Here is a 26,290-nt window from a genome sequence, read left to right on the forward strand (position 1 = left end):
AATTTTCCCCAGTTCGTTTTGAATGATTCCCCATTGCGAGTACCAGTTCCATTTCCAGTTTCGATCTGCACTCGCCGGTGTGACGGGATCCATGCGATATATGCGCTTCGCTCTCCCGTTCAGACCGCGTTTCTTCTTTTTCGTGTTGTGTGCTCGGGTCTGCGATGTGCCAATGTGGGACCGAGGTGCGTACGTTCTCTGCTCCCAGATCAACAGACATTTCCTCTGGATGTAGTTCTGTTTTAGCGTCAGAGGGAACCCTAGTTTTCACAATCTACTCCCAATCTGGAACTGCCACGATATTCTTATCTCGTATGGACCAATGCATTATACTCTCCGTAAAGGTTGTAGAGACAGCTGTAGTAGATACATGGACGTGGGGTTCCACCGATAGCTATAGCTCATAGCTCCCAACCTCTTGTGTTCTTGGCCGTATTAACCTCAGGTTCGTCTACAAGTAAAACAAGTAGACCAAATCACATGCAAAAACAAACAGCCCCGAAACTTTCTTCAAGCAAAGAAAAACAAACCCATGAATTCGGAAACCTTAACATTGGCAGTAGATACAACCAGACCACTCAGGACTCTCATCCCGTTAAATTCCCGAGTAGCACTATCCAACCAATCTCAAAGCACCCCCTCAAACTTAAACCCTCTTTTCCTTGTATGCAAGCGCAAAAACAACAGCACCATAAGTAGCCAGCACCGAAAGGCCAGTAGGAACCGCCTTACCACCGGTCTTGATCGCGCGCGGGATAGAGCTACCGCCGAGTACGGCGGAGGCCAGCAGACCCAGTTCTTCGCCGTAGGATTGGCCGGCGCGCAGGCGGAGGAAGGAGAAGAGGTAGATTGCGCCGACGGAGAAGCCGGCTGCGATTGAGGGGATTGAGCCGGTCCGGGCGTAGCCGATTGCGCCGCCCAGGGAGGTGAGGAGGGAGAGGGCGAGGGCGGAGTTTGTTGGGCAATTGGAAGATGACTGGGTTTTGATCAGTTTTTTGGATTGGGTTTGGATTGGAGAGGGGAGGTACCATTTTGACGGTGGGATTGTGTGTTTGGTTTTGTGGCTGTTTGGTGACTCGGAGGTTGGGAGTTGGAGATGATGCGATGGCTGGATGGGGGCATTAGTAATGGGTCGTGTGGGGTGGGCCGAGGCCGAAGTATACAAGATGGGATGATTGACTAGTTGGTGGTACAATGTTATGCACTTCGTAGTATTGTAGTTCTAAGCAAGATATGTCCAATTTATGATCTCAAATACAAGTTGTTAGTATGTCGTAATATGCAGTCATGATGCACCCATTCTATTCGTTAATGCCGAGTCCATTGCACGTTAACATCACCACGCGAACCTCCAGAAGAATGCATTACTTCCGACCACTCTCCGCCGACTCCGCAACAGCACCATACACACTGCCAGAAGTGTTCTCGTTGGGTCCCTGCTCCCCCTCTTCCTCGACCACCTCACGATAAGGACCATCCTGCTCCACGATCCAGAACGACGGAATCACACTAGTAAGCGCGAGAGAGCTAAGAAGCCACCACGGGATAATCACATATCCCCTCTCAACGCCCCAAGAGAACGCTGCACCAATCAATGCCGGGCCAGCCGCGCGGCCAAGAGCACTGACGCTCGTCGCGACGCCGTTCAGAGTACCCAGGACAGTAACGCTGGAGGCTGAGTTGGTGAGAAGGATCGTACAGCAGGGAATGGCGAAGATGTTCGACCCGAGTTTTGCGAGCAGGATGAGGAGCACGCTGGGTATGCGAAGGGGTCTGGGGACGAGCGCTGTGAAGGGCGTGAGGAAGAAAATGATTGGCATCGAGACGGCGGCTACTTTGAAGCATCGGAGAACGCCGAATCGTTGAACGATGGGCGGGAAGCATACGAATTGGATGATCATTCCAGCGATGCCGATGATGGTGTAGAAGAGACCAATTGTTTGGGCGTCTGATTCGATGGTTTAGCTCTGTCTTCACTAGGCAGCACTGAACTACATACCGATGCCAAAACCACTGGCGAACTTGAATGGAAATTCGACGACTGGGTTATTTTTGAACTCTTGCACTGGCCAGTGCAGGAATACAGGGAAGACCGAATCGAAGGCCATTCCGCAGCCAGAGACCAGTGTATATGAAATGAGCACGAGAACGGACTGCGGAGTCAGGATATGCGACCAGTTCGGTCGAGTCACAAGTTTCTTGGTCTTATTCTGAGCAGGTCGATCCCCAGAGAGCAAGGGTGCCTGCTCCTCATCTTCCTCGGCATCTTTGCCTTCCGACTTGCGCTTTCTACGCGAAGAGCAAGGCGAAAGCAGCGCCTGTCCCAGAGCGAGTCCAGGATCATAGCGATCCCTCTTTGTCACAAGGGTTTCCTAAATCATCAAGTCAGACCATTACTTCGCCTGCAAGAAACCAACCGAAAATACTAACATTGAGAAACAGGATCCCCGTGGTAATCCCCACAACAAAGAAACAAGCCGCAACAAGATTCGGCAAAGCAAACGGATACCGTTTCAAGAACTCCGAGCCTCCAAACAGACTGGGATGTTTCTCCGCCGGCCTCGCAAGCGCACCCCCAAACGCCGGCCCAAAGATACTTCCGACCGTCCAGACCATCGGCATGATACTGAACGCTCTTGGCTGTAGCTCGCGCTGCGGCACAATCTCCGCGACCATGGTGCGGATAATCCCGACATTCCCGTTCATGAGGCCGACCAGGGCACGCGACGCGAGGACCATCGATAGATTCTGCGACATGCCCAGCATGATCGAGAGGAGCATAGTGAAGATCTGTCCGCTGATGATGATCGGTTTGCGGCCGACGTAGTCTGATAATGTGCCCCAGGGCACGGCCATCATGGCCTGGCTGACGGACGCGACCGCGGAGGCGATGCCGGCCCATTTGGCGACCTCGGGTTTGGGAACGCCTACATATTCGATGAGTTCAGGCTGCGAGGGAGTGTTAATTTGTGCTGCTTAGTTTGAGATGCGGCCGCTATGAAAAATTTCCATGTTGGTGGTGTTGTGAAGGGTGGGGAATGGCGTCAACATGTCAGGGACGAAACGCACCAGGTACGGGAGAATCGAGGTGAAGACGACTGGTTAAATGTTGATCTTAGCCTTGTTTTTCTTTCTGGTATGCTTCGACGTTTGATATGACACCTGAGCCTGGGGTAAGCACCGGGAGTACGCACTGGGCTCTGATAGTCGACATATTGCTAGGTAAACAGATCAGCGACAAGGTTCTAATTTTCAAAGGGCGAGGAAATTTGCAAGAATGGAAGGTGAAGCGTACACAGAATCACCAACTGCTGGACCGGCAGCTGCGGTTTCGGCATTTTCTTCGGGGGTCCGACACCGTTTGTCCTGTGAACCAAAAGCAATAAAAGAATGAGGAGAAAGAGAAGAGCCAAGGCGCGGATCGATAATGCTGTCGTTTCGCTCCACTTTCGGGGTCCGAGCCGGCCTAGCGTCGCTGTAACCGGACTTCTGCGCGATGTCAGCTGTCTACGAGGGGGTGACTGCGTGAGCGATTTCAAGATCATGTACATTCTGATTGGATTCTGCTCTGGTTTTAACTACCGGGTTTATATCACAACTGTATACTCGTGGTCGTATCCCGAAAAGATTTCTAATCAACTATACCGCTATTCGAGCAGCTTGGCTGCGGCTCCAATCCTTTCCTGGATGATTTTGCTCCATTTCTGCAAGGCGAGAAGAAAGCGGTTAGCAAGATGGGGCCCGTCAAAAAGATACTTTGGAGGGTTAAAAGGACCACATACCTTGGCGTTCTCCACATCTCCGGCTTCAAGGCTCTCCACCAGTCCGGGGTAGGTGGCTCCCGAATAGCCGGTCCAGAGTCCCGGCGCGAAGACAACGTGCTTGAACCAGCTGCGGCCGTCAAGGCCGGGCTCGTACAGGAACGCACGCTCGATGCCCTTATACTTGTCGTTGGTGATCCGGACCTGGAAGAGAAGCTTGACTTTCTTCCACCAGTGATACCAGGGGATCTTTTGGCCGAGCTTCAAGTTGAGGCCAGCAGCCCAGGTGTCAAGCTTTTGCGCTGCCTCGAGGAACTCGAATATCGATAGGTCCAGATCAGAGAAGTCAAACTTCTGGTCATCGGGCAGAGTGTCTGCAGTTGACTTGGCCTTGTTGAGATACGAGCCCAGTCCCAGAGCATAGTCAGTAGCGTTGAAGGAGATCACCGGGGTTTCGATGAGTTTGGCAGCCGCCAGAGCCCAGAGCTTGGTGGTGGCGATGTGGTACTCCCAGTTCTTATCGCCAAACTTCTCCATCCACGCGAAACTGTCATAGTTCGAGTGATAGTGATACACGGGGTCCTTGGCGCCACGGCCGAATCCGAAGTCCAGACTCGCGATGCCGGCAAAGTCCTGGAATGCAGTGAAATCACTGCCACTGCCCATGGTCGCAATCTTACCATTCCAAACGTCACGGACCGTCTGACCGGGAACGGTCTGGTTGGGGGATTGCACAAGACCGGTCACTTCGTAGATGACCTGGTTCAGAAGCGGTGCGGCGCGAGGACCAAAGTCGGTTCCAGCGGCGGCAACATCGACATTCAAGTATGCGACATTGGCCTTGGACAGCCAAGGAAGGTTCTCTTCCACCCACTCAGTCGAGCCGAGCAGGCCGTACTCTTCGCCGTCCCAGCTGGCAAAGACGATAGTACGCAGGGGTTTCCAGCCGGCCTTCATGGCCTCGCCAAAGCTGCGAATGACCTCGTTCAAGGCAGCAGATCCACTGTTCGGATCACCTGCGCCACCAGCAATCCAGGCGTCGCGGTGGTTACCAAGGACAATAACCTCATCGGAGATATGGCCCTTGACAACGCCAATAACATTCCACAGGGGCGTGGTGACGTATTCCTGCTGATTGTCCAAGTTGATGACAACGTTGTCGGGCGAGGGACCAATGTTATACCCCACACCCTTATAGCCCAGACCGCCTCCTTGCCACCACTTGTTAAAGTCAGTAGCCTTCGGACCATGCCCATTCAGAGCCTTAAGGAGCGGCAACACCTCCTTGTAGGAGATGGGCAGGGAGGGGATGGAGGGAATGGAGTTGTACGGGTCCTGGCGCTCGCATCCTGGCTTGGAGGGATACCCTGGTGTTGTGGGGTCACCGGGGAGAAAGCCTGACCGGAAAATTAGATGGGCGATAACCAATTATGAAGGGAATCGTATACATACTCAGGAACTGTGTGCTACCCCTCTGAATGGCACTGGGATTGCGCGCGGGACCATCGGGGTAGGCCGTGTAACCGTTTTCCTCCGTGATCTCGCCATCCTCCTGCGGGTCACTATAGATGATCACACCCACCATACCAAGCTCCTGCGCGCGCTTGACCTTCAGACCGCGGAAGATTCTACCGTACTTGACGATGGCGATCCTGCCTTCCAAGGTTATATTGGCGTTCACAAGGTCCTCGAAGTCCTTGTATGTGCCGAAGTTGGCATACACATAAGAGGCGGTGACATTGCCAGTGGCCGAGTACCCGTGGAAAACGGGGACTCGATCAGGCAGTCCAGAGGTAGGATCCTCTTCCAATACATCTTCCTCGAGAGTAGCCTCAAATGTGACCTCTGTTTTATTTCCCGACTTCTTAAGCAGAGCCAAACGGTGCTCTAATGGGTAGTTCAGATAGATGTCATAAGTCGAGAGGGTGGTGTCCTCAATGCCAAATTCCTTCCACTTCTCCAGCGTCCACAGGGCCTGGCTGAAGTTCTTTCCCGCCAGGTGGGGGCCGGCCGTATAGTACTCGCTCCACTGCTTGGCCTTGGCCGCCGAAGGTGTGTTAAGGACGACCTCTTGGAGCTGGTCAAATGTAAGACCGAAGCCCTGCGGCCAGGCGTCATGAGGGTATGGGTTTGCCCAAGGGGCATAGGACCAAATCGAACCATGCTCTCGCGGCAGGATAGCGGTGGGGATCATGAATAGGACGATGGCGACTACTAGCAGCGTGCAGAGCATGAAGGTACATGTCCGACGTAGAGTGTGATGCGGGTACCGATGCCGCTGCGGGGCGACATGGACCTCCAGCAGAGGCGTCGTTTCAGAGAAAGGCATTTCTTTCTCCCTCATTTTCGCACGGTTGGGAGAAGCAACAACCTGCGAGAAGAGGGGAGCTCGAGTCTCGAGCTCTCCGCACTTGATCGCGTTATCGGATGACTAATGGCCCCACGCTGAGGTCCGGCCTGAGGTATCCACTTGATGTAGTTAACAGTTAATTAAATAGTTGACTAGTTATAACTACATTTAGATGTCTAAGGTATTTAATTCACGAATTTCGGATTCTTGTCGATTGAGCATTCAGACGGTTGAAGTAGAGTGGTAATTAATCAACGGTTGCTGGTGTGCTGCTTCTTCGGCCTATCTGGCAGCGATTTCTGCGGGGAGTTAGGTTGGAAGTGGATCTACAACCGTATAGCTGGGGAAGCTAATGTGACACAACTCAGTCAACAACGGGGTGATATGGCAAAGAGGAGAGTGTGTCAATTTCAAACAAACCCAAGTCACTGATGGGATTATGATGGTACTGCTATTGGCTTTTAGGAGGGTAGTCATGGACAAGCCTCTGTTACAGGAACACCCAGCACTCAAGTACGAAACTCAGCCGCTTTACCGACTTTCCTCTTTTCCTCATCCCATGTACCCTCTCTTTTTTCAACGAAAAGACGACAAACTACCCCAGAAAAAACTTAAGAATCTCTTTACAATGCCTCGATGTGCATTATCCCGGAACTGTGAGAAACAGACAAAACACCCATGCGGAGTGAGGTCAAAGAGCGAAACGTTGCATTGGACACTCGAAAAGATCATGACCATCTCATTCCTCAAGGGTGCAATTGCCGCAACGCTTGTAGCCAGCGCTGGCTGCCATGCTGCCGCTCTCACCAGGCGCAATCTATCTTTCGGAGGCACCGACTGGCACAAGTATATTCGTTCGCCGGATAAGTCAATTGTCAAACCCAGGTCTAGCCTATCGGCCAACACTACTGGAGGTGTGGTCAATCCTGATGGCTTGTTTGGTACGAAGGGTTCTCCGACTATTCTGACGCGCAAGGATGGGCGTGACGATATCCCGAGTCTTGTTATTGATTTTGGTCAGAATGTTGTTGGGATTGTTTCTATTGACTTTGCAGGATCGACCAATTCTTCGGAGGGCCTGCGTGGGTTGAGGCTGGCTTTTTCGGAAACGAAGCAGTTTCTGACCAATACTAGTGATTTCACTAGATCAGATAACATGCAGGCTGTGTGTAGTGTCTGCCAATACATCAATTACATATGCTGACATTTGTTCATAGAGTCGAAAGTTTACCAACGGTACTGATCAGGTATGCACTCCAGAGCAGCTCGGGTCCTCATATCCTAATATGCCTACGGATTGCCGTTGCAAACTATCCATATACCTGGAAGGACCATATTGGCTGCCAGCACGACAATAAGGTTTGCTCGGACGGCCTCCACGGATTTCGATACCTAAAGATCTGGCTCGACGCGATCACAGGTGATGCTCCTTACACACAGCCCTACGGCTCGGTATCTATCTCCAACATTGAGCTCGAGTGGTCCGCCTACCTGGGAACAGCAGATACCTTTACTGGATGGTTTGAGTGTTCCGACGAGGATATTACACAGTGGTGGTTCGATGGTGTCTATACAGCTGATATGGGGACTGATACGTTCCTTGCCAATGAGACCGATCCCCGGGACTCAGCCACGCCTACTCTGGAAGGCAAGGAGGTTCTTTTCGACGGCGCCAAGAGAGACCGGGACCCTTATGTTGGGGACTTAGGTGTTGCTGCACTTACTGCATATCTCTCTCACGATAATCCAGATGCGGTTCGAAATATTCTGGCTGATCTGGCTGAACATCAGAGAGATGATGGTTGGATTCCGCCAGCTAGCATGTGAGTCTCTGCTCCTCTGCTCCTTTCGGGAGACTTCTTAATGGCATAACAGCAACAACTATACACTCGACTTGTATGACTACCCTATGTGGTGGATCGTCTGCACTGTTGACCTGGTCATGTACACCGGAGACACATCCTTTGCGAGACAATACTACAATGTCATGAAAAAGTCTCTCGATAACTACTACGGTCAAAACCTCACCTCTACCAGTGGCCTCCTAAACAAGACAAACGGCTACGGCGACTACGCATTCCTCCCTCTCTCTGGAATCATCACCTACTACAACGCACTATATGCCCATGCCTTGAAGTCCGCAGCCCAACTAGCCAAAGTTTTCGGCCACGACACCGACGAGCAAACCTGGACTTCACGAGCCTCAGACATCAACAACAAGCTCCTTGCGCGAAACTGGGACTCTTCCGTAGGCGCCTTCTATGACGGAGGCCCCTGCCCCAATAAGCCAGGAGACACAATCTGCGACGTCCACGCCCAAGACGGAAACAGCCTAGCCGTACTCGCTGGCACCGTCAACTCGTCACAGGCCATCAGTCTACTAGACTACTACGGCAGGAGGACCGCCCGCTCATATGGCAACGCCTTCTACGACAACGACGCTCTCCAAGAAGGATTTTCCGAACGGGTGTATGCGTTCTTCTCATACTTCGAGCTAGCAGCTCGCTTTGTCACGCCCGGTGCGGCGGGATCGGCTTTCGAAGAGGTCAAGCGTCTTTATGGGTGGATGTCGACCCATGATCCTGAGGTTACGTTTTGGGAGGGCAATGGTCCTGATGGATCCCCGCATGAGGAGGGGTTTACCTCCATGGCTCATGGTTGGTCTACTGGTATCGTGCCACTTATGAGCAACTATGTCCTTGGAATCAAGCCTACTGGTCCTGGCTTTGAGACCTGGGAGATTTGTCCTGTTATTGATGGTGGTGATCTTACTTGGGCGAGGGGTCAGGTTGGTACGCCGAAGGGTCCTGTTAGGGTTTCGTGGAAGAAGGAAGATGATGGTACTTTTGTGCTTGATATTGAGACTCCCAAGGGAACAAGTGGTGTTGTTTGTGTTCCTACGCACGGTTTCAAGAATGGCCAGGTAATTATTGATGGGAAGCCGATCGAAAGTGCTAGTGATGCTGCCACTGTCGGACCAAGTGCGACTTCTGGGGAGGAATACGTGGTTATCAAGGCTGAGGGTGGCACGCATGCTATCTCAGTTGGAGCTTGATGGAGATATAACACATGTGAACTACAATAGTTGATTATGGAGAGTAATATATTGAGTTTGTTTCAGACAAACGAGGAGATGAGATATCCAATAACAGCGTTACGTTCGAATTAACCTACAAAGAATAATGCCGATGCCAAGTTCAAGCTTAAGGTAACTATTACAGTGAATATCACATAATCGCTAAGATGAATAGAATCACAGGAGCAAGAACAAAGAAAATGCCAAGAATAAACGATAAAATGCTGTTTTCCATCCCTGCAAACCGACGGAACATAATCTCCTAGTCGTCATCAACGGGAATCGGCACCTCATCATCCGGTGCAGGGTTAATCTTATGTCCGATATCAATACTTGATCTTAAGATCTGACGAGCGGAGTCATCATCGACACCCATATCATCCCTCACAAGACGCATCGCAAGTTCCGGGACGAGGACAGATTGGGCGTAGCCAGCTACACCTGCTGTCTTGATAATGTTGTCGGATGTAGCTAGTCGGCGCAACGAGGCCGAGAAGCGATCGATGATTGCTTGGAGCCTGGACGTAGTTGAGATTAGCTTTTTGCTCGTCGGGTCCACCTGTAAATGAGTCGATGCTTACATCTTCGCCGCTCCTTTCGTCCCGTAGTATCCGCACGAAATAGTCTCAACGCCATCACCAGACAATGTGAGACGGAAATTCTTCGCTTTCCCGTCTTTCATGATCGTCGCCAGGATATTATGATAGTAAGAGGTGCTGGAGTTGCTCTGTGCCAACAATTTCTCCAAATCAGGGAAGTATTTCTTAACCCGCTGGTCAAAGGTGTCCCAATTAATATCCGGATATCCCTGATTCTGCCATTCCTTTTCGGCTCGATTTTGTTTATGCGAGGTGCAGAATTGCTGCTGCTCGCGAACACGTTGTTTGGGTTGCGCCTCGAAACGAATTAGGAGGTCTGGATTTACCTCTTCTTTACACATGGGACACAGGTACTTCCGCGGCTGTGAAGCCTCGTCCGATTCCTTGCTCATATCCTGGAAGAGTTCATCGCCGGAATCAAGCGCGGAGCTCAGGGGAGAATCGTCATCCAGAGCCTGTGATTGTGTATCTTTCGAAATTCCCGTGCCGAGAGAAGAGTGCGAAGTAGAAGGGAAATCAATATCTTCCGGGGGCAACCTAAAGCCCGGAGAATTTTCTTTCTCTTCTTTTTCGTCCTTTTTCTCGCCATTCCCTTTCTTTGGCCTTGGCTTCGATTTTTCTGCGCGCTTATTGGGTGTTGGTACGGAGCGGGCGCTGGAGCTCGGTGCTCGAGAGGAAAAGGAATTGGGCGGTCCGTATTTCTTCGTTCGGGGGCGCTTGTACTGCTGCGAGGAAAACAGCATATCTTCTTCGTCGCCCCCGGTCATCATACTCGAAGTTCTTTGCAGCGTTCCTTTCCTCGCGTGTATATTCCGGCCCTGCGAGCTCCAGACCCCAGGTCGTTCAGGCGAAGCCGGCCCCCTCTCTGGCATGCGCTTGGGGAACTCGGGCCGAGCGGGCAGTTCATCATCATCGCTGGAGCTCTGCGGCTCGTCGTCTGTCGCAGGCTCGGGAGCCTTGCCTTTGGGTTCGGGTTTTGGGTTTGCCTCGTCGCTGGACGGGCTTGCGTCATTGTTGAAGGTGGAGAGCAAATGGCCTCGTGGACCATTGCTGCGCGTCATGCGATTCGATGCATAGCTCGAATCTGGCTTTCTTTGGGCCACCATTTTCGAGCGCAGTGCGGATCGGAGAGGCTGGGGGACGAATGGAAGGTGTAACAGTGTCGGGATTAGACGCGCTGTGCTTGCGCGACCGCGTCAATGCAGAGAATATGTCCAATTGGGGGTCAGGGCTGCAAGCGAGCGGATCGCATAGGAATCTAAAACAGGTCGAACGTCTAGGCCGATTGCCAACGGCGCGGAGTGTCAAATCTAAAGTCGTGAGGGGAAACGCGTGACGCGACCAAGAACAGCCCCACAGCGGAGACGCTTATCGATTCCATACTTTATCGGACTATTGCCTAGCTAAGCTATCTCTGTACATGACAGCTGCTCATTTACAATCATCTCTGCACCTGCTAATCCGTGGAAATAATGCTCCTCTAGCAATCCCATAAGCAAGGAAAAAATGAAGGAAAAATAGAACCACAATCCTCTACTCAAACGTCATCGAGATCTCGCCGTCTCCATGTCCCATATCATCATGGTCGGCCCAAGCATTCGGCTCGAGGGCCATGGCGCCGACTGCCGTGGCACCGATGGTGGGCATGGTGGAAAAAGTTCGTAGCGCTGGTCGGGAAGGCGGGTCATGCTGGTTCTGAGGCGGAAGGTCATGATAGGAAGTATCAAAGGTCATTTCAAGCTCTTCCTCCCTGTGCGCGGAGGAAGGTTTGTGGAGAGATTCGTAAGAAGCGGCGGGTGGGTCGGTGTTCAGCTTTGGTTCTGACATAGTTCGAGGAACAGATGCTGGCTCAAGGGACTTGGGATCTTCCTCCTTTGCCTTTTCGCTGGGGGTGGCCGTCTGCGTGGAAGGTGACTCCGTCGGAGGATTCAGATCGAGCTTCATCGGAGGCAGAGTGGATTCCAACTGCCTTACTTCAATGGCCTCTGATGCCAGCTCAGCTCGAATGGCCTCGATATCGAAGAGTACTGAACCCGGCACACTGCCTGCATCACTGGAGTCTCTCGACGCATTATTCCGCTCGATATCGTACGTCTCCCATGATTTCTTCTCGGCCATCTTGCCGCGCTTGAAAAGACCGAAACGCTTTTTCTCTGGTTTGGACTCGGCTTCTCGGCGAGCTTCGTCGATTTCGCGGATCAATTCTCTCTGGCGTTCGGCGTGGTTATCCGGGTCCGGGTCCTCGATCTCGGCGAACTCGTCCTCCAGGACTTCCCAGCCTACTTCTCTCAGAATTCGAGGCATGGCAGAACGGTAGTCCATATGGCCATTGACAAGTTCTGTCAGGTTGAAGTTCTCTAGTCCTGGGATCCCTTCAACCGCTGCAAGGCCAGACACTCGCATGATACCTCCGCTAGTGGCGCGGAAGAGGTATCCCAGAATCCAGTCGTTGGTTGAGTATCCGTTGACAAATCGACCCGACACCACACTGCGAGCTTTCAGATAGTCGTCCTTGTTGGCCACAATCGGCGAACCAAAGAGGTACACATTCTGGATGAGTCCATGTGCACCCTTGTCGGCCAGCTCCTTGAGACATGAGAAAATGACTCGGGCACCAAGGGAGAATCCGAGCAGAGTGATCGGCCGTCTTCCAAGATTCCTATCTTGCAAAGAATCGGCCATGATCAGGCCAGCTGAATGAGCACGGGCCAATGAGACGGTCCATGGATTATCGATCAGGTAGGCAAGCTTCGTGAGAACCAGAGGTAACTGCAGAGAAGCCATCAGGGCCATCAGGACTGTACTGCCCAACACCTGCTGCAGGCCTTGCGCCAACGCCTTACGAATGGGTTAGTCGGGAACGGGCATGATATCCACAGAAGAGTGGTACTTACCTCTGTTGCGAGAATATTGATGGTGTCACCCATGCTTCGAAGCATCTCAGGCTCCCACAAAACTGAATAAATATCGCCCATGATGGGGTCAACTGTACTGTATGGTAAGCGAACATCATCGACCTTGCCTGTCATCCATCCGGAGACGGTGACAATCAAGTTGACCTTCTTATTGTTGTGCAGAGGGCGGTATTCAAATGTCCGGACAGCACCAGTGCGGCGATGCGAAGCCTTCAAGCCAATTGCACTGCCACTCAGAGTGGCACCTGAAGCAATCAGGGCAGTGCCGCCAACACCACCCAAGAATGTACTAGTTCCACCAATGCCGACGGTGGTCAAACCAGCAGCGAGACCAGCTCCAATAACAGGGGCCAAGAGTCCGGCAGAAAGACCAATGACCAATCCACCACCAACAGTTGCCAATCCCATAGCGATGTATTTCCTCTTCAGAGACATCTGCCGACGCTTCTCCATATGTTCTGACTCGTCCCAGTTCTCTTTATCTGCCTGCTCTTGCATTTCAAGAGAGTCTGTGACTCGCTTCTCAAACCGCGAAATTTGCAGCCATGTCACTTCCATGGCCTCTCCGACCCGTTCCAGCAATGTTCTTGAACGTGCATCATACGCCGAATCAGAGATAAGAACCAGGAACAAATCACACAACACTGTCCATCGAAGATCTATGTCGATGCGGTCTGATGTGGGCATTTGCGATGGGGTCTTGACCTCCGTAGGTTCGTCATCCTCATGAGCTTCGTATGGAGGAGGGGAGCCAGGCTCAGATGAGGCTTCAGTCTCGACAGACAGGTGCGACCGTGGGTCTTCTTTGGAGGTAGGAGACGATACTGAAGAAGTAGATGTCTTGTCAGCACTCTCGGCCATGGGGTTCTTTACACGCGCATTCTGCATAAGCGGTCGAATCAAGTCTCCAGGATGCACACCATGCTCGGCGAGCTGCTCAATCATGATCTGCTCGGCCGAGTTGATATCCATGTGGATATACAATCGCCCCATCATCGCCTGGCCCCATTTCCTCATGTTATCGAAGGCTTTCTGGTGTGACTTGCGGGTGTTTTTGGTCACGGGAAGCTTCTTCAGTTCCAAGGTCATCTCGTGAATCGCCAAGCGGACCACGCCCACATAAGCGATCTTCTGCGTCTCGTTGAGAAAGTCTTTGGTGGCTTGGAGCTGGCTGACGGAATCACGATATTCTTCACCGACCAGACCAGCAGAGTTTTGCGCTGAGTCCTTGAAAAGGTAGCTGGTGTCCTCATCCATACTGGTGGCAGACTGCGCATCTTCGTCGACCTGAACTCGGGTGTAGCCCTTGCCAGCACCTCCCAATCCGCTGTACACAGCATCATCGCCATCTTCTTGAGCACCCTTGGCGATCAATCTTCCATAGTCGTCGTAATAATCGAACTCTCCGAGCGCAGGCATAGATTTCCAATCCCCTTGGTCCTCCTCTTCCTCCTCGCTTTCGTCATGTGGCTGATTGGGCTGGGCGAGTCGCATGTGCGACCATTCCGAAAACTCGACCTTTTTAGGCTTTGATGTTGATGGTCGCGGGGAAGTAGCAGCTTCAGGGTCTTCGAGTTGGGCTTTGCGAGCAGAGGCATCTTCAGGCGTCGGCGATTCATAGCCTTTGTCTTGTTGTGTTGCTGGGTCTTCATGCTTCTCGGTATTTCCAGCGCTACTTTCTGCTTTTTCGTTGCTATCCTCGGTTCTAGACTCCTCCTTCTTTGGCTGCGTATCGGCTGCGGGACTTGTAACTGGTTCTCGATCTTCGGGGGTTGGAGCGTCCTCTTGCGATGAATCGGTGATGGTTGTCTCGGGTCTCGCACGAGGTCGAATGGGTAAACCGAAATCGTCAAACTCCTGGGCTACTTCCACTGACTTCTGCTGTTCGGAATCTGCGGCCCGAGTCTCCTTCTCGGGGGTTATGCTCTCCTTTTCCTTCCCGGGCCCATCTTCGGAGGCGGCACCCGCGTTGGACGGCTGTGGCGTGTTTGCTGGAGAAGTTGCGGACGGAGCAAGCTGCTCTGGGTTGCTGTCGGTCGTGACGCCCGCTGCGGTCATGATTTCACATGGACAGCTAGCCCTTGCGAGGTCGTGTGTTGGCGTTGTAGCTCCGGGTTGGCGATGCGTCCTCGCTTCCTCGCACGTTCCTAGCGATCCTTGGAGGCAGCGCACCCATTCCAGTCGAGGCAGAATTGTAGACGATGATTATGTCGAGCAGCCCCGATTCCCTTGTGGTGGACCCGACGGTGGTCATCGGACTGAGGGGATCTCCGCAGATGACGATCGAGTGGCCACGCGGAAAAGGAGGTCGGAGGGGCGGAGATGGCGGGGCGGCTGTTTGACAGCTTGACACCTCCCCGTGAAACAGCCTCGGCAGGAGTCGATGCAATTGGTTTGACTGCTGCTCAGCACTGGCAGTTGGAAATGAAGTTTAACTCGAAATCGAATCTCAAATTCCCTAATAACAGTGCTAGCACTGCCTTGTAGGCAGCGGTGCCGAAAGCGGAAACGCGGGAATGCACAGCGACAAAAACATCGACATCAACGCCAGATCAACAACTATGAAGATAAATGCAAACAGCAGTATGCCGAGATCTACTGACAGGGCTGAATGGTGTTATGAGACTGGTCATCAACTATTGACGATACTGGCTTCCACTGGTTCTTTGTTGCCTTCAAAAGGGTCGCCACAAAGAAAGCTGCCAGTGTTTACCGCAAACTTGAGCCTTTCACAAACCAACACCAGCATATAAATTTCATGTTAAGGAGACCATACAGAATTTCTTTCTCGGCTCTAAATCATTCGAAACATGCATCTTGTCGAGGCCAAGTCTGGGTGGACCTGCTCATTCAAGATCCTGCTCGTCCTGCCCTCTGGTTTCCAGACCCCGCAGCTTAGAGACGATCACCAAAGTATAAACACCAAACCATTCTTCTCCGAGTGACCGGACAAGCCGACCAAATGATGAAAAAGGTCGCGTCGATCGGAGGTAGTGTAAGCCCGATGACACTGTGCGGCGAGGCATGCGCAAAGCACGGAGGCCAGGCCACGAGGTACAGAAATTGGAATAATCATAGTGTCTTCCGGGGAAGACTTTCAGAGATTAAACTGAAAAGAACTGATACTACACTTGATCTAAGCCAAAAGGCAAAGAAAGCTGGAGAGGAGAGAAAGAGACGCAAAGATTAGGAAGGCAGGCGGCGTTTATACTGACGGGCGGTGGCCTGTGCGCAGGCGTTTCATTCACCAAAGCGGTCACATGATTAGCACGTGTCTTCGCGGGAAGACCACGTGACCGCAAGGGGATGGAGATTTGCGAGCTCCAATCCATGGGAGTAATAGTATTATGTTGATTTTGCATGCGGGAAGAAGTATGACTTGAATCTATTCTCCGAATGCTGTCTCGATACTCCGAAAATTTCTTCGTGGCTTCGGCGATGTCACCTAGGCATCCCAAACAGATATAGACATTAAGACTTAAACGGTGTATCCGATGGGACATGACAAAAGTGCCATTATACACTTAGTGTAGTAATTTTTGGAGGAGTATCCTAGAAGGACCACACTGCGTCCGTGTGAAGATATCTGACATGAAAGTGTCTAGGCCTAGGCAAAATCCATCTCGAAATTTCCATTACTGTGGATGACATGGCTATACGTGTCCTGGCGAGTCCTCGATCGTGCTTCCCGACAGTATCCAAGTCCCGTCGAACCTCCGGAAAGATCAGAGCAAGGTGATCCGATGCAGCCTCGTGTTGTCGACTTGCAGTACTGGTGGGTGAAGGCATTTGTGGAGCGAATAAGCACTCGTTGAGTGTCGGAAGCTCCCGTGTGAGGTAGAAGAAACAGCCCTATTGTTGACTGCATTCACCCCGGTGAAGATACGTTAACCTTGAACCAAAACCTCAGAATCTTGACAGTGCTACTATCGAAGACCTTACGTTGTATACTATTTGTGTCACTGTGAAAACTGTACTGCCGTCTTGAATGTTAGAGTGTTCATCTATACTACTAGAAGTGATATAGAACCGGTCAAGGCACAGCCTTCGAAAAAGAAAAAGATAACCTATTGAAGTTTTGTTCAACCACCAAGAAGATGGTACACACCGAGTGACCTTACATGAGGCGGTGCCGGCCCGTCTGGCTGTTGTCAGAATACGAAGTGTCAGCGCCTATCGGCAGACTTTCCGCAGACACAACACTCCCTTCCACGAAAACAAAACTCCGCCACGCACAGCGGTGTCTGCGCCTATCAGCTACTCTGATCGCAATCAATACCTCTCCCATCCATTCAGCGTAGCACGCCCTCCTGCCGAAGAGCCATCTCGATAAAGAATACGAGCGATGCAGACTGCGGCGGACCGCGGGGGAACGTCATGTCGATCACGGTTCCCAGGCCCACCCGGGCGAAGCCCTGCTTTGTTTGCATCGAATCGAGGCAGTGCATCCCAGATCCGACAGGGTACTTTTTGCCCGGGTTTCTCGAATCAACGGGGAAGCAGAGGTTTGCACCCGCCCAAGCGCGGGATAAGCTGGTGATCGGCTGTGTTTACCACCTTCAGGCCAAAGGGAGGACCGTATCCCCCGCCATGGCGTCATGGGCATGGGTGGCTCGGACACGCTGACGGGCGTTGCAGTCAAGTGATATGCAGGCGACTTGCGGCTCTGAGCGTGAGGAGTGAGTAGAGGCCATGAGGGGCGTGTCCTATGAGAGCGCCCAATAGAGCCGGCTTGCATTTTGTCTTCGGCCGTGGCAACTTGACCCTCCCTGAGTCGCTGTCGCCCTTTCACTTTCACCATGCTGCCTTCGTCTCTCCACTCTTCTTTTGACTGTCTGGCTTCATGATCTGAATTATCTTGGACCCTTTCCATACATATTCTGCCGCCCATTTCTCGCCATGATCATGGCATCAGGTAAGTCTCGCTTTGTTCGCTCTTTGAGACTCATTCTGACTCGATGAACGTCGCCCAGGCTCAGAGGCATCCATCGTTCGTATTGCGGGGGCGGGTTTCCGCCTTTCGCTCCTCTTGAACGCTGCAGCATGCCAGCTCGCACAGTCCCGAATCGAAATCCATAGCATCGCAAAAGGTGTCTCGCTCTTCGCTTTGACACTCAAACATCTTGGTCAGACATTGGAAGCGGATGACTTGGACCGATCTGTCGAGGCTACCGAGAAGGCATGGGAGATCGCTGGCCAGGGACAGCTGGTGTTTGTGGATATTGAACATATGCTGGATAAGCTGCAGGGTACCGATACCGACGAAGACCTGAGAAGAATCCCGGTGCAAGAACGTCTGAAGTGGTGTTTCCGGAAACACCATGTTACCTACCTGCTTGCACACCTTGAGTCTCTCAAGTTCAGTCTCATCGTCCTGCAGCGAATCTTGCAGCTAGGCAACCTCCTCAAGCAGACTAGAATTGGCTCGAGCCCCAACTCCAACGCCAGCTCTCCAGTCCTGCAAACCGAGGATCTCGTTGCGCAAGAGAAGGCTGAAGCTCAAAATATGATAATAGTGCGATATTGGTCGACCAAACGAATCGATCGCCTTTGGGATCTCGTCGAACAAGAGGCATCGGAAGCAGCGACCGACCAGACGAGCCAGAAGATCCACTTGAATTACTCCAGTACAACATCGGCTCTAAGACCTCTTATTGCGGCAACAAAAGGCAATGATCCTACCAAGTTGCATATGGTTACGCTGGGAGAGAATGATGCAGGGTTGAGTGATATGGAACGTTCACCTAAAGACATGGTCCACCTCTCGGAGAGCGCAATGAACCGCCTCCTACTAGCTTGGGTACCATCGCTCGACCCATCAAAACTACGTGACCCATGCAAGGATCCCGGAAAATACAACGCTCCGCGGGCCTTTGTCTCATCGGACAGTGAGAGTGCACCAGAAGAATTGGATTTCGACGAGGAAAACCGCGGCTACTACCTCGAGGGCAAGACCGATGACTGGCGCAAACCACACTCGCAGGAAGCCCGGGCTCATGCTGCTCGACTTCGCCGTGAATACTCCAATTATCAAGCCCACGTGGAAAGCGACTCGGAATCCGATGAGCCCCGTCGTCGCGAAAGCCCCGTCAGCCCCGTGAAGTCGCGGACTGCCGGCTCAAGTGATGAAGCCGAGCAGAGGAATGGTGGTACACGGCAGCCTCCGAAGAATACTTATTCTAGCAGTAGTATCGACGGCCGGAAACACTCCAACAGCGTGTCCTCCCGGGCTCCACCACAGTTCCCTGACGGTCGATCTGCTGCATACCCTAGCAGTAGTTTCCCTCCGCCTCCTCCGCCAGGCCAACCGGCGCCTCGTCCGCAGGCACCAGCGCATGCGCAGAGCCAGCCCCTTCCGAACTACACTCCGTACCCTCAAATGCCTCCACCGCAACCATTTCAACAACCCTACAGATACCACCCGGGCCAAGATCATAAAACAGCACCCCGGTCTATACCTACTAGCCAATCAAACCAGCAGAATACCTTACCAATTCCATCACCGCGGGGCACGCCTCCCGGTCAGTTTGATGCACACTATGGCCGTCCCCGTACATACAGCAACAACATGCTCCAGCCACGACACTACCAATCTGCCTACCAACTCTCCTCATCATCGCCTGAATCCAATCTCCGACCCTCGCCGCCTCGCTCTGGACAGCGATCCCCGTCGCACTCCCATAGTCGATTCTCACGTGAAGAGGCTCGGCGCGATGACGCTCGGGAGCGGCAGCGGAATTTAACTCGGAATGCGACTCGGGGTCTAGCGGGGATAGGAGCGATCGCCGGGTTTATGGATGCGTTGGAGGCGTTCTCGATCCTCTAATGTCTTGATTTTTAGCTTTGGCTGCTAAGCCTTAGTATGATTTCCCTGCATTTCTGCATTTCCCTTTTCTGGGCAAAGCGTTAAGGCACTACGATTACGATTCGTGATGAGTTCGAGACGGAGGGTCACAGGTTTATTTTTTATTTCTCCTCCGTTTGCCTTCATCTATTCAAGGAGTCATGTATTTTATTACGACGAAATGAACTTTACAGTAGTATGGAAAAATAACATTGCCATGACTCGGCACGAGATCTACTCGAATTCGCCGAGAATTGTCGACGATTCTCCGGCTCCACCGGTCCCCATCCCAACTTGTATCACTATTGGAGCTATCATGCATGACAACCGAGACATCTTTTTCGTGCCCACAAAATGACCCCAACTGGCCCCTACAGTCCCGTTCGAGTTGGATGTAGATGTACATAGCTGGAGTCATCTCCGAGATCCACGGCTGAACTCCGGCTCTGCTCTTACATGAGCATTTGTAAGAGCCCACATACCCCAAACAAGTATCAATCTCCCGCTCCCAACAAAGCAAAAAAGCGACAGACAAACCCCCAAAACTCACCAGTTCCCTCCCTCCTAATGACCACTTCCTTTTGATTCTCTTTTTTTGGTAATGGTTAAAGTGGCACACTAGTCCCAGAACTCCCATTCCACCTGCCAAGAACAAGCCGCACGCAATTTAGCCGGCCATCCCCCATTCTCGCACGTCGGACGACGATCGACCCGACACGCAGACCGGACCCTTTTATCACTCCGTTCTGTCGCTGACGCCATCATCGCCGTACTCGTTCTCGCGAAGACGCTGGTTCAATGGGGTAAATGCAGTCGCTGTCGCCGATTTTTGGGTCAGCCACCTTGGCTGAGATTCTGTTGGGACAGCCCTCGAGTCGTTTATGCTAAAGGCTAAATGACGGCCTTTTTTCTGGTGCCGAGGTGACGGTCCTTTCAAATTTACCGGGGTTTGGGTTTTTTTTTTTTTTTTTTCTTTGATGTCCAGGACGGATGGACTGAGGTGTATACTTCTTTTCGTTCTTCGCTCTTCTACTCAGCTCGGTTTTGTCAAGGCCATGTCTCTATTCTTTGCTCTCTTGAGGGCCGCTCTGGTAAGTGAAATTATCTGCATTATCTTTCGTATTTCCCATTCTTTATTTTCCCCTTCTGCGTGCCTTTATACATTGCTAATAAGGTTTGTCCGTAGAGCAAGACCATGCCTTTATAATCGGGACCAGAGCGGTGCTCGCCCAACCCTGTCCCATGAAGAGTTCAATTTTCTAAATGGTGTTGATCATGCCATCAAAATTCCGGCAAAGGAGGCATCCCAAAGATGCTCCCATCAGGAAGCCAGCCATCCAGTTCCATGCCCGTCCCTGGCATACCTCCACCCTGCGGAGGTAGTCTCTGCGGATCATACGCGAACTGCGGCGGCATCGTCACCTGTGGATGCGAAGACTGATATCCACCAGGCATAGGCTGGAAGAACTGATTATGCCCGTGTCCATGTCCATGTCCATGTCCGTGTCCATGGCTGCCATCCATCGGCCACATACCGGCGCCACCCATGGCGACATACCCATCACGCATACCCTCCATGCCCGGCGGCATGTGCGAGACGCCAGCTGGGACTGAGAAGGAGTCCACAGATGGATTGACCTGGTCCAGATGCGCGGGCTGGTCTTGCGAGCCTGGCATCCGTGACGATGGGATCGGCTCCGTGCCAGTCGACGGGCTCTCAGAGACTGAAACCAATCCAGTCGCTGTCCCCATGGCTGTCCCCTCGCTTGCCCCGGAGTATCGTTTCTCAAGACGGTCCAACCAGTTCCGACCCTTGACAGCCACGACTTGATACCACCGATCCGGAATCTTGAACTTTCCGCCTCCGCTCGCCTCGCCCAGTTTATTCGCGATCGCATCAAGGTAGTACCCCACGTTTACGGCATCGGGCGTCACGACTTCTCCCAGCGCGCCGGTGCGTACGGAGAAATAGATCTTCAGTAGAGAAGTCATGGCCATGCCGAAGCGGGTGTACATCAGATTCGGCATCCTACGCATCGTGTCCGTGCTGCAGGTCAACACTGCATCGAGGAGTTCCTGCGACGCATTCATCCATTTCACGTTGATGTCGATTCGGATTGCGCTGAGGGGAGGGATGGGGGTCTTCGTGCTGCCTCCCTCTTCTAGTGGGGGGAGAGTGAAGTATCGGCGTTTGATAGCGTCGGGATCACGGTAGCCTTCGCCTACGCCTAGCTCGTACATGGCGAGAACGGTGGATCGATATTCAAGGATCATTGGCACTGAAAATTACAGCTGTCAGTCGGAATGGTTTTTTTTCAAGTAGGTCGCCGCTCTTACCGGTGAGCATATCGTTGGGAGTGCTCTTCTTCCATGCGTCCATCCGCTTGTCGAACCATCGCAGTACGGCCTGAACGCGGGATTCGGTCAGAGGAGACGAGGAGCTGGTGTCATCGAGTCCAAAAGAGGACATGGCTTCGTCACTTATTCGCTGCAGTTCGAACCAAATGGCTAGGTGCTGGTCCGTCCGATGCGGTGATCGTTCCAGTTGCTTCACACATTCAACCATCCAATCATTATACTGAAGCAGGTTGGGACGACGAGTTTTCATGGCGACACTATTCTTTGTCAACTTTTGAGTATTAGGCCTGGCAATTATGATCAAACTTACGTCGAGCTCAAATGGTAACAACCCAGAACCGTTCTCGCCTGCTCGGCCAGATGTTCATCATGCGGCTCATTCCTGCTCTTCCGGTCGGCTTTCTTCTTCGATACACGTCGCTTGGTGGCCAGTCCGATCTCCAGCGCCATCGTCGAGGCAATATGGGTATACTGATAGAACTGCAACTTCAAGGGCGAGATGGGCGGGAAATAAAAGATGATCATCACCAGCAGCGCTTGCACCAATTCCAACGACTTCTCTCCCTCGATGAAAAACCGTTCCGCATACAGACGCACCATCTCACGATTCAAAACGCTGGCCAGTCCCGCATCGACAGAGATTGACGCCGCCGCGATCACAGAGAGAAACAATATCGGTTTCGACTGTCGTAACTGCGCCGCCGTCGTGCTGGCAGGCAGCACCACGAGCGGGAAAAACATCGCCAACTCATGGGTAAAGAACGCCACCAACTGCTCGGCATCCTCGAGAGAGATGATGCCTCGATCCACCACGTCCTCCGGGGGAGGTTTACTGGGATCGGGCGAGAAGCCCGCCTGCAGGCCTGCAAAGGATGGCGGGGCGGACAGAGGACCCCTGCCATGCATTCCCGAGTGAGCGGCATTGATGAAATCGGGCGAGTAGTCCATGAAATGGACAGCGTCGGAGGCACTGGCGGCGCCCTCCGGGATGGAGGCCAGACTGTCGTGAAAATCCATCTCATCGTCGTCCTCCCGCGAGCCCTCGCTGCCGTCGGCCGACTCCGGCTCGCTCTCTTCTCGGATCCGATCCTTCAGCAGCGAACGCATCATGCGCATCTCCTTCTCCAGCTGGGCGACGCGTGAGTCGGTCCGCTTTCGGGGCCGGCGCCGCTGAGGAGCCACGAAGACGCAGGCCTTTTTGCCTTTTGCACATCGCTGGCACTGGTTGGGCGTGGATGAGCTGGGGAGACAGCGCACCTTCAGGCTTCTGCACGACTCGCAGGATCTGTTCAGCTGGGCCGATGGTGCCTGTGCCGGTTGGCCTGTGTTTGCTTCACCAGGTGTGGTGGAGGCCTCTGACATGTTCACACCGTAATGTCAGAGGGAACCGATGCACGATGGACCGCAAGGGTTTGTAAAAAGTGATGCACGGGCGAGTCGGACGAAATTTGATATGGGAGCGAAGACTCGGGAAGCACACCAAGACACAAAAGACGAACAGGGGGTGTTATTGGAATGGAACTCGTTTCATCGCGAACGCGTATGGACTGATGACGAGCATGGATGAGGCCACATCCGGGGTCAACACAACGAGATCTGGGAAAGGACAAGAGCCAGCGATCGTCGAAAACCTGCACATAGATCCGACCTTGTTGTAGCGTGCTGGGTGTGGTCACCGCACTGGATCTGCACGATTGGACCCTGACCCAACGAAGCGAAACGCAAAGAAGAAAAAAACGCGCAGGAATTCCGCCTTGGCTCACTTTCATGTGCAAGAGAGCATAAGGGCCGAAGCTTAAAACGAGCAGAATATGAATCACCCAAAATGTGTTAGGTAACAGGGCGAGGGAACAATGATGGCGCCTAGCATGCCAATTCCGCAGGTCCACAACTGTCACTGGGGTCCGGGGCTTAGCGAGGGAAAGAGCCAGGTACACGATGCAGGCCCTGGGTGTGATGAGCCCACTGCTTCCGAGGGAACCAGCGTCGGAAGACGCATCTGACTGGGCGTGGGCATCCAACGGTGGCTGGATTAGGGAGGAACAGGCACCGACCGACCAAAACGTCAACCTCGCGCGATTGCCTCGGGGCAGATCCAATGAAAAGCAGCGGCGGAGGCTTCGCGATGGCGACGGCGGAGCAGAACCCTAAAGTTAAACCTGGCGAATCATTCGCCGTCAGCCAGAATGGCGCTCCACCGCGGCGGTTGAGATGCTGGGGCGCGCCGCCGGCCACAGCCACTGGCGATGCAGAATGCCTTTTTGTCTGGACGGCTACGACCGACTGCCCAAATCGGGAGCCCTTGCGACCCTTAGTCAGTCGGTACGAGTGTGCCGACAATCTGGCACAGAGTGGGTGATGTGCAGACCTTCGCGGTGGATTGCCTGTTCGACGTTGGTGGTGGATCACCGAATTGTCCGCGGAACCCGAGAGTCTAACACTAATAGTTAAAAGGCGGGCGGAGAATCGAAGCCTCGGGGTATTCTGCTGCCACACTGCAGTATCTCGGTCTCTACGGGATATTCGCTTTTCCTCGTCAATTCACCAGGTAAGGCGTAGATATAAATGTAGAACACTCGTAGATCTCAATTACTACTAGCACTACAGAAAGGTGTACCTGCAAATATCAAGCCATTCTAAAAGAGTTTTTTCTACGTGGATAAACTCCACTATGTCGACAACCGACCTGATCGAAGCCCTCCATCTCCACGCCACCGCTGCAACGGTCTCGGCCCTACCGCAGGCAGAGCGTCGGCAACTCCAGCAAGCATGTGATCGGTTACAGCGCAGCCTAGAGTCCCCCTTGGACACCACGGCGCGCCTCGTATTCTCGGTATGCCGGTGTGGAGCTCGAAGAAGGCCATTGACACGACTGACCAGACCCTGTGTCTCTTGTTTGCAGGCCCACCAGGCCATGGCCATCCGTTTGGGCGTCGACCTGAAGCTGTTTGACGCGATAGCCGCACGGGCTGGCCCTGTCGAGTCCTCGGCGAGCTCGTTTAAGGTGCACGAGCTCACGGAGGAGCTGCGGGCGGACCCGTTGTTAGTTCGTAAGTACATCCTTAAACCGTGACGAAAGAGAGATCAGATGCAGGATCCTCATGCGCATCGGTAGGGCGGATCGTCCGATTTCTCGCGGCCATGGATGTGGTTAGCGAAGTGGAGCGAGATGCGTTCGTCCAGACTCCATTGGCCGCGGCCTTTGTATCCAGCTCGCCTCTCTCCGCAGCGGTGATCCACAGGTGAGTATTGTCTTGGCTCCTGATGCTGAACCCTGAATTGTACAGTCGTAGTATTGACATCAAATGCGCAAAGTACACATTTCACCACGGTTTTATCGAGGTTGCCAGAGTATTTCCATGCCAATGGATGGACCTGTCCAAATGATGGATTCGACGGGCCATTCCAGTTCGCCATGGGCACCGATGTCCACTATTTTGATTTCCTGAGCTCACACGAGTATTATGGACAAGCCTTCAACACAGTCATGTCCTCGTCCTTCCGCCGTCGGGGCCGAGACTGGTTTGAGTTTTTCCCGGTCGCCAAGCGACTACAGGGGGTCAAGGATACCGATGCGCTGATTGTCGATATCGGCGGGGGCCAGGGCGAGGATCTGAAGAATTTCCGAACCCAATTCCCCTCGTTGCCCGGCACTCTCATCTTACAAGACCTACAGGCCGTGGTTGAGGGTGCTCACGCCCTCCCGGGGATCGAGGCCCAGGGGTACAACTTCTTCGAACCCCAGCCCGTGCGGGGTGCCAGGGTCTATTTCATGCGGACGGTTTTGCACGACTGGCCGGATAGACAGGCAGCGCAGATCCTGGGGCGTGTGCGCGATGCCATGAGCGACGAGTCGATCTTGTTGATCAGTGAAACGTTGCTCCCGGAGTCCGGGGTCTTGTTGTCTTCGGTGATCTCTGATATGCAGATGATGGGCTCGTTCGCGTCCCTGGAGCGAACCGAGGAGCAATGGCGAACCCTGTTGGAGGACTGTGGCTTCGAGCTGGTCTCGGTATGGCTGCCCCAAGAGTGCGATCACAGTGCCAAGTCGTTATCGGAACAGCCTGCTCTGCTAGAAGCCCGATTAATGAGGCATGCTGTCGACACTTCGTCATAGAGCGTGTCCAGTGGTCATCGCCATGGCCATTGTTGAGAATATTTCTGCACACCATACTTTGTGTAACCCAGAGATAGGCAATGATGGCCGTGGTTGCATTATTAGGCGTGCTGAGGCGGGGCTAAGAGAGGATCAGGAGTTGGCGTTGGGGGCCGCGTGGACGCCGAGTATAACCTCGTGATAGCAGCCGACTGTCTAGACAATTCAGACGGTGAGGATGAGAATAATTCGTGTCACAGTATATAGAGAAAATTCGAGCGGTTTAGATAC

The 26,290-nt window shown here is 53.0% G+C and overlaps 10 protein-coding genes across 10 annotated transcripts; 4 read left to right on the forward strand and 6 right to left on the reverse strand.

The window, feature by feature from the left end:
- Window positions 1-646: 646 nt before the first annotated feature.
- N7532_010650 (TMEM14 family protein) lies at window positions 647-1,031 on the reverse strand (the record flags this gene model as incomplete). Its single annotated transcript, XM_056623141.1, has 2 exons — window positions 647-976; window positions 1,029-1,031. 2 exons carry the CDS (start codon window positions 1,029-1,031, stop codon window positions 647-649), a joined length of 333 nt encoding a protein of 110 aa, XP_056470557.1.
- Window positions 1,032-1,364: 333 nt separating this feature from the next.
- On the reverse strand, window positions 1,365-3,338 carry N7532_010651 (MFS transporter; the record flags this gene model as incomplete). The annotated part of the gene is made up of 5 exons (XM_056623142.1): window positions 1,365-1,948; window positions 2,000-2,372; window positions 2,431-2,949; window positions 3,070-3,098; window positions 3,296-3,338. The coding sequence occupies 5 exons, from the start codon at window positions 3,336-3,338 to the stop codon at window positions 1,365-1,367; spliced, it is 1,548 nt and encodes a 515-aa protein (XP_056470558.1).
- A 309-nt stretch (window positions 3,339-3,647) lies between these two features.
- On the reverse strand, window positions 3,648-6,105 carry N7532_010652 (M28 family metallopeptidase; the record flags this gene model as incomplete). The annotated part of the gene is made up of 2 exons (XM_056623143.1): window positions 3,648-5,158; window positions 5,214-6,105. 2 exons carry the CDS (start codon window positions 6,103-6,105, stop codon window positions 3,648-3,650), a joined length of 2,403 nt encoding a protein of 800 aa, XP_056470559.1.
- A 736-nt stretch (window positions 6,106-6,841) lies between these two features.
- On the forward strand, window positions 6,842-9,166 carry N7532_010653 (uncharacterized protein; the record flags this gene model as incomplete). The annotated part of the gene is made up of 3 exons (XM_056623144.1): window positions 6,842-7,276; window positions 7,372-7,934; window positions 7,987-9,166. The coding sequence occupies 3 exons, from the start codon at window positions 6,842-6,844 to the stop codon at window positions 9,164-9,166; spliced, it is 2,178 nt and encodes a 725-aa protein (XP_056470560.1).
- A 283-nt stretch (window positions 9,167-9,449) lies between these two features.
- Window positions 9,450-10,892, reverse strand: N7532_010654 (RTC4 family protein; the record flags this gene model as incomplete). The annotated part of the gene is made up of 2 exons (XM_056623145.1): window positions 9,450-9,705; window positions 9,769-10,892. 2 exons carry the CDS (start codon window positions 10,890-10,892, stop codon window positions 9,450-9,452), a joined length of 1,380 nt encoding a protein of 459 aa, XP_056470561.1.
- A 427-nt stretch (window positions 10,893-11,319) lies between these two features.
- N7532_010655 (uncharacterized protein) lies at window positions 11,320-14,759 on the reverse strand (the record flags this gene model as incomplete). Its single annotated transcript, XM_056623146.1, has 2 exons — window positions 11,320-12,624; window positions 12,681-14,759. The coding sequence occupies 2 exons, from the start codon at window positions 14,757-14,759 to the stop codon at window positions 11,320-11,322; spliced, it is 3,384 nt and encodes a 1,127-aa protein (XP_056470562.1).
- Window positions 14,760-17,600: 2,841 nt separating this feature from the next.
- On the forward strand, window positions 17,601-19,527 carry N7532_010656 (uncharacterized protein; the record flags this gene model as incomplete). Its single annotated transcript, XM_056623147.1, has 2 exons — window positions 17,601-17,616; window positions 17,675-19,527. 2 exons carry the CDS (start codon window positions 17,601-17,603, stop codon window positions 19,525-19,527), a joined length of 1,869 nt encoding a protein of 622 aa, XP_056470563.1.
- Window positions 19,528-20,826: 1,299 nt separating this feature from the next.
- Window positions 20,827-23,265, reverse strand: N7532_010657 (uncharacterized protein; the record flags this gene model as incomplete). Its single annotated transcript, XM_056623148.1, has 3 exons — window positions 20,827-21,824; window positions 21,883-22,160; window positions 22,214-23,265. The coding sequence occupies 3 exons, from the start codon at window positions 23,263-23,265 to the stop codon at window positions 20,827-20,829; spliced, it is 2,328 nt and encodes a 775-aa protein (XP_056470564.1).
- Window positions 23,266-23,841: 576 nt separating this feature from the next.
- On the forward strand, window positions 23,842-24,054 carry N7532_010658 (uncharacterized protein; the record flags this gene model as incomplete). Its single annotated transcript, XM_056623149.1, has 1 exon — window positions 23,842-24,054. The coding sequence occupies one exon, from the start codon at window positions 23,842-23,844 to the stop codon at window positions 24,052-24,054; it is 213 nt and encodes a 70-aa protein (XP_056470565.1).
- Window positions 24,055-24,574: 520 nt separating this feature from the next.
- N7532_010659 (uncharacterized protein) lies at window positions 24,575-26,020 on the forward strand (the record flags this gene model as incomplete). Its single annotated transcript, XM_056623150.1, has 4 exons — window positions 24,575-24,736; window positions 24,806-24,953; window positions 25,019-25,145; window positions 25,219-26,020. 4 exons carry the CDS (start codon window positions 24,575-24,577, stop codon window positions 26,018-26,020), a joined length of 1,239 nt encoding a protein of 412 aa, XP_056470566.1.
- Window positions 26,021-26,290: the final 270 nt, after the last annotated feature.

The sequence above is a fragment of the Penicillium argentinense genome, assembly GCF_028826775.1.
Source record: "Penicillium argentinense strain IBT 30761 chromosome Unknown utg000010l_segment0_segment0, whole genome shotgun sequence".
Lineage (NCBI taxonomy): Eukaryota > Fungi > Ascomycota > Eurotiomycetes > Eurotiales > Aspergillaceae > Penicillium > Penicillium argentinense.